Consider the following 6,901-nt stretch of genomic DNA (forward strand, 5'->3'; position numbering starts at 1 on the left):
TAGACGTCTACTATGTTTTCATTTTGTTGAACTGTCAAGATTTGTGAGATTTTGTGTTGCAGTTGTGTTTGACCCTAGAGTTCTTGCATGCTAACCTAACGTAGAAGATTAGCCTCTTTGCATGCAGCTGGGTGCTGCTACTGCCGTGACAAGCATGTTCTGTGAGAATGACATAACCTCCCCTGGCTGCAGCCCCTTCCCAGCCCTGTCTGTGGCCTCATTTCCTGTGGTACGTGCATAACTACCTTCATCATTCATTTCACTAACCGTAACGGTTCGGTCGCGCGTCAGACACACTCTGAAACGTGCGGACTCAATCAAATGGGTGCTGAACTTTATGTTTTCTCTTTCAGACAGGCTGAAAAAACTCATTGATGAACGGGAATCCTTACTAGACCAGGTAATTGCAGGAAACTTGAAATGCTGCGTGTTCACTAAATCATAGAATCTGTTGGGCTGGAAGGGACTGTTAAAGGCCGTCTAGTCCAACTGCCCTTTAAGTAGATCAGGTTGCTCAGAGCCCAACAAGCCTGATCTTGAATGTCTCCAGGGATGGAGCCTCCACCACCTCTCTGGGCAACCTGTGCCGGTGTTTCCCTACCCTCATAATATAAAGAACTTCTTCCTGCTATCTAGTCTAAACCTACCCTGCTCAAGTTTAAAACCATTGCCCCTTGTCCTGTCACTACACATCCTTGTAAATAGTCCCTCCCCAGCTTTCCTGTAACCCCCTTCAGGTACTGCAAGGCCTCTATAAGGTCTCCCTGAAGCCTTCTCTTCTCTGGGCTGAACAGCCCCAACTCTGTCCTCGTAGAAGTGCTCCAGCCCTCTGGTGATTTTTGTGGCCCTCCTCTGGACCCACTCCAACAAGTCCATGTCCTTCTTGTGTTGAAGGCTCTGAATGTGTGATAAAAACAGGATAGATAAAGAAAATCAAACTAGCCCTAAAATAAGGTGAACTCAGGATACCTGGGAAGAAAACTATGACCTAGTATCCCCGCTGTGCGGTGCTAACCAGTCACGTTCAGTGTCTTTAGTCACCTGAAACTCTTTCTGCAGAGTTATTTCTGAAAAATAATACTTGACCAGGCCTCAAGAGGGAAAAACAAATATGGCTCAGAAATTGTAGAAGCAAATTTTATCTCTGTGAGTAGGCCTTCCCACCTGCTGGTTCCATGGATAATGGGCCATTCAGAAAAAGTGCTGGAGGAATGACAGTAGATAAAATAAAGTAAGGTAAATAGTGGATATAAAGCTTATTATAAACGCTTCAGCTGATCTAGTTCTGTGCAGGACAATCTATGCTTTCTTTCACAGACTATATCCTTGGCATTGAGACTTCACAATCATAGCAATCATAGTTTTGGGTGGTTTTAGAATGTTTTATGTGAACGTGCCTGCAAAACTTTTATGGCTTTTCTAAAGAAACAATCTTATTCCACTCGTTATGTTTGGTCTTGAATTTGTGAATAAGCACTGGTCCCTAAAATATGATGAGACATTTGCAAAAAAAAAAAAAGTTTTTTTAATTTAAGTTTCAAAAAATGTATAATTTGTTTTCTAATACTTGAGTGAATTTGAGTACCGAGTCACAATTTTTCCTTACTAATTTTAATAACTAGTTATTTTGTGTCCTTCAGATTAAAAAACTAAAGGGACAATTGGAAGAAAAGCAAAAGAATGGCAAGATGGAAAACACACCGTCAGAAGATGAAGTTCTGGAAAATGGGACAGATATGCACATGATTGACCTCCAAAGTGAGCTGCATTTTGATTTTAAGAGAACTTTTGTGTCCTGCATGCGAGCATCAAAATGTATCTGTACAGTAACCACGTGGCTCTAACTAAAAATGAGCCATCAGTTCTGAGGGAGCTTTCAAACTGGGAGCCAGCTGTGTGCCTCTGCTAGAGGTGAGGGAACGATTATCCTTTGGTTGAGCAAGAAATGTCCCTTCTGTGTCCCCGGGACAACTGGGGTGAGTTGCTGGTTAATTCTGCTTTCGAGCAGTCAGAAAGGGAATCGGGGAGATTGGGTATGGCACCTATCTGCTGGGCATTTTTTTGGAAGGGAGCACTTGCTACCCTTCCACTGCCCCAAGTGGATTCCTGTAGCATGGAAATTTTACAACAGATCTGTTAGACGCTGTTTAATGCTTGTTCTGACATCTCTGATAACTCTGCGGTTCTTTTAGGAGATGCCAACAGACAGATCAGTGATCTCAAATTTAAACTAGCAAAGTCTGAGCAAGAGATAACAGCATTGGAGCAGAATGTAAGTTTCTGGCTTGTTCTGTTTGTTTAGGCATGGTGAGAATGCAAAGAGAAAGTGTATTTTATTATATGATAAATGAAATCACAATTACCGAGATTTTGCCTTAAAATAAGAAGCAGGAGCGCTGGAGAATCAGGATTGTTGCACTTAAGTCGTAAAGACTAAAATGCTTTCATTTACTCATAGGGAAGAATAATATCTTTACCGAAGGAAAAACCTTCAAAGACAAATGTATATTGAGAGCACTTACTGAACTCTTTATAATACTTTCTTATGCCTAGCTCTCGACAATTTTTAAATGGCTCCTGGCATCTGATGTAGTATATGTGGATTTTATAAAAGACTGTTGCAGAGTATGGAAGCAATACTCTTGCTGAGATTAAATTTAGTCAATGGACTGTACTTTTTGTTGCTGGAAGCATATTAAGTATCGATATGTGTAAAATGGCTGGAGTAATTTACCATGGCCAGTAAGTTACCATGGTATTTTATTCTACTCAAAATAAGCCTTTATTTTATTAAAGAAAAGTGAGCAACACTGGTTATTGCTTAACTACTAGTGGAAGCCTTCAGGTAACTTCTTGGCACCTCTTTTAATTCAACAATTTTGCCTTCACCTTAGGTAATACGATTGGAGGGTCAGGTAGCGCGATACAAAACTGCTGCTGAAAATGCTGAAAGAGTAGAAGATGAACTGAAAGCAGAGAAACGCAAACTACAGAGAGAGGTAACTCTAAATGCAAATTGTCATAGGCTAGCGGGCAGCCTGCACTGCGTGGCTGCCTGGTGCACTTTAGAGGAGCAACTTGGCAGAGCAAACAATAAATGTCTGCTTTTGTTTTATTGCTTTAGTTACTCATTCTAAACTTACAACCATACTTTCAGTACTCAAACTGGAGTCACAGCTGCAAGCTCCCACTGCCATTTCGCCATTCCTTCCTAAAACTGACTGGCAGCGCCTTGCCGTGCACCAGAGCTGATTTGCTGGAGCAAACTCAAGTTCTGGTTGTACAACTTGAATCTAGGAGCAGCCTTCAAATGCTCAGGTTTACCTGAGTGTTCCCAGGGTTTGACATCCATCAAGCTGAAGAACTCCTATTTCTACTTTGCTGTCCTTTTCCTTTTGTTGTGCCTGAAGGCTCATTACTTTGGACGTTACAAATTCTGGCTTTATAAATACAAATGACTGGTCTTTTTAGAACACGCGATTCAGAAATCACAGCAGTAGAAAGCTGGAAATCCTCCTGTAAAGTTAATTTGGGCGCTTCATTATGTAAAAACAGTGCCACACCTTACCAGGAATGGCAGTTTAAACATTCAGGCTTCAGAATCTAAACCTGAGTGCTAAATAGACATGAATTGTTCTTACTGAGCCCGTTTTTCTTGCTCTGCCCATCTCTTCATGCCTGCTTGCTGTAGTGTGTCAGTCCTCAGGCTCTGTTTGTGTTTCCCTCTTGGAAAACATTGCATCTTCAAGCTGTCTGTAATTCTGACCTTGTCTTACCAAACTCCATGTGCTCCTCAAGTAGCTGCTGCAGCCAGCTTAAATACATTTGTCAGCTTCTTTTACAGCTGCCTCCTGAGGTTTTGGGTGGTTTTTTTCAGCGCGGCTCTTATTTTTCTAAATACTCCTTCTGCTCTGCCACCTGTAAATATTGCTCGGTGCATGCAGTACACTTCTCTGCACATCACCCCATCCCATGCTGGGTTTTATATAACGCCAAAGCACTAAAGTCACACCAGTGGCTGTAGTTCTGGGAACCAGAAACATAAAATCCAGACGGCGAGGCAGGCGTACGTCACCCAGCGGTTATCTCTGAGCATCCCTGCCTCTGAGGTTGAAGCAGACTCCAAGCCATTTGTTCAACATTCTGTAAATACCTTGGATTCTTGGCACTGTGCTTAGAAAATATCTCTGTGTGTGGCCTTCAGAGCAGTTACACAACATTTAAATTCTGCTAACATGCATTTTTCAACTTCTTTATCTTGTAAGGAAATTGCAGCAGTATGGTCAGTTAGTGTCGGTAACTACAAACCTTGCTTTATATTTGGCAAAGGGAAAATGCTGCAAAAGTTAACATGTTCTGCTCTTTTTCTCTGCTTCCTTCAGCTTCGTTCGGCATTGGATAAAACTGAAGAGCTTGAAGTCAGCAATGGTCATCTAGTAAAACGCTTGGAGAAGATGAAAGCCAACCGGAGTGCTTTACTGTCTCAGCAATAACCACCACCTTTCCATGGAAACTGCTCCTTGACAGAATCAGAACAACGTTGCAGATGCTTCTGTCTCTTGCTGCCCGGGATGCTTTGTGTCATGCCTTCTGAGAACAGACAAGCCCAACATTTGCTACGTGCCACACAGCTGTGGTTCCCTCTAAGCAGATTTAAAACTACTGCACTATATAGATACAGGAGTAGCTGATCCAAATGGCTGTGCCAGCGGGAGCCATTCTACACCGTTCTTTGGGGACACGCGAAGTACAGCATCTGTCTACCATGCAAAGAAGCACAGCGGGCATCGCGTTAAACTCTCCATCCAGAAGGCACAGCAGCCATTTATTGCCGTTTAAAATGGCATTCAAAGACAAAACACTTTTAACTGGACTGGAATTTTGTGTCTTGCTGAAAATTTAAAAAAAGAAAACCAACAAAAAAAAACACTGTAAGTTTTGGACTTTCTCATGGCAGTATCTGTAATTTAGTGACTACGGTAGAGTTATTCATAGTAGATTTTTCATTTACAAATCACTGTGGAACCACAAGCCATTACAAAGCAAAACTCCTTCAGTGGAAACCATGGAAGAAGATGGTCTTGGAAGCAAAAGTGACCTTAAATGACTTTGCCAATAAAACAAAGGTGTTTGGAGGGATTTTTGCACCAGTGGAATCATAAGACTATTTTATTTCAGGGTAAATAGGCAATAGCTCCATTGAATTTTCAACCTTTATTTGTATTATTTAATCTTTGCTCTTGGAGTTGAAGTAAACTACTTTCAAAGGATGTAAAGTTGCATTAATAAACCAGCATAAGGCCGTGTTGTAAGAAATGGTGAGTTTTGCACTTAGATCACTCACTTTGGTGCATTTGTCCAAGCAAGTGTCATTTGCTTAAACGAAATATGTAATGGGTTTTTTACATCAGAAACTATCTACTTGGTCCATGAACTACTAGGAAACTATGCCGCTACAAAATACAAAATTGGATTTTTAAAAAAGTAACTAATAAGTAAAGAAGCACTTTAGAAACTATTACTGCCTATGGTTTTTCTACAGATCTAGAAGTAGTGAATTGCTTCCTTCTAAGGTCATGATAAAGGTTTTCCACTTTTCATGAAAAACAACACAACCAGTTAAGAAGTTGCCGGCAATTTATTATACACAACTAGCACTACAGCTCTGGTTTATTGGAAATTATTCTGAATGTACTGCTCAAAGGAGAACAGCAGTTACCTGAAAAATAAAGCTATCCTTCCTCCTTCAGCCCTAACAGAAAAGCTTGCAAGTAGGGCAGGTGACTGGTCCCTCAGGAACCTGCTCGTGCTGTGAAGCAGCATCTCCTCTTCAACAGGAGCAGCAACCTTCTGTCCCTGCTGACTGCCTCAATAGATACGGTTTTATTAAGCCAAATCCAGACCCAGGAGACCATTTCTTTTTCACTTGGTCTTCAGACTCCTCTGGTCCAGATCTTCCCCTAGCCTCTTCCTCGCAGACTGGAGGTTAGAGCGTAAACCGCTGCTATTTTCATCGTAAGAGGATCGCTTGCATCTTCTTAGAGCACCTTCACAATTTAAATAAACCAAAAACAGTGTCTGAATGTGTTTCTCTGGTTTGGCCAGAAAAATAACACCTTTCTCTTCATCTCTTCTGCGTGCACTCGGAAATTCAGCGATGAAGTCCTGAAATCGATATTCCAGGAAAAGGATGGAGAAGGCTTTTTCTGTTTGCCCCAGGGGAAATAAGTATGTCGTTGCTGATCAAACGTGGTGAGACATGAGGATGAAAGGAATCTTTTAAATGAAATTTCCACTCCGGCTAGGGCTTTGGGTTCTTTTACTTTTTTGTGGTTTTGAGAGGGACATTCAGGTGCAGAGCCAGGTTTCTTGTGGAATACCTCAAAACCGCTGTGGATACTGTTTTACGATGTTCTGTGGTTGACGCATGTAATTTCTGGTGTTCAAAGCCTCTGGGGCCTAAAAAATGAACTAAGAGTTTTTAAGAATGCAAGCAAGCGTGCTAAATAGAATATCTTACTAACTGAAGATAAGGGGTGTGATTGCCACCAGCCACCTTTTTATTTGTAGTAGCGGTGAAAACTCTCTCTCCTGCAAGATTCAGGAGAAACAATCTAGCAACTTAGGCATTGGTCCAAAAGGCTAAAAATAAGACTTTGCTCATCAAGAAGTGATGTGTTTCTCATCTCGAAGTAGACTGCATCTCCCACCCCATAACCATTAACCTCATGACAGAAATCAGATGTGTACTTCAACCTGGATATGCTCTTAGTGGAAATCTTCGTGTGTGATAAAGTAGCTGAACGTTGAAGCCACTTTTTTTTAAAAAACAATCCCCCCCCTAATTTTCAGTATGACTTAGGTTTAGAATAAGGGAAGAAAAAGTACTGGTTGTCTTACT

The 6,901-nt window shown here is 41.4% G+C and overlaps 1 protein-coding gene across 1 annotated transcript in view; it reads left to right on the forward strand.

Moving 5' to 3' along the window:
• The window catches only part of LRRFIP1 (leucine rich repeat (in FLII) interacting protein 1), a gene marked incomplete at its 5' end in the record, with an annotated part of 61,413 nt that extends 56,339 nt beyond the window's left edge, over positions 1 to 5,074 (forward strand). Inside the window, 5 exons of the mRNA XM_009866359.1 lie at positions 354 to 400; positions 1,641 to 1,758; positions 2,193 to 2,272; positions 2,895 to 2,999; positions 4,383 to 5,074. Coding sequence (XP_009864661.1) covers positions 354 to 400; positions 1,641 to 1,758; positions 2,193 to 2,272; positions 2,895 to 2,999; positions 4,383 to 4,493 — 461 coding nt within the window. The remainder of the gene's footprint in view (positions 1 to 353; positions 401 to 1,640; positions 1,759 to 2,192; positions 2,273 to 2,894; positions 3,000 to 4,382) is intronic.
• Positions 5,075 to 6,901: the final 1,827 nt, after the last annotated feature.

Source organism: Apaloderma vittatum, unplaced genomic scaffold (assembly GCF_000703405.1).
Source record: "Apaloderma vittatum isolate BGI_N311 unplaced genomic scaffold, ASM70340v1 scaffold20423, whole genome shotgun sequence".
NCBI classification, from domain to species: domain Eukaryota; kingdom Metazoa; phylum Chordata; class Aves; order Trogoniformes; family Trogonidae; genus Apaloderma; species Apaloderma vittatum.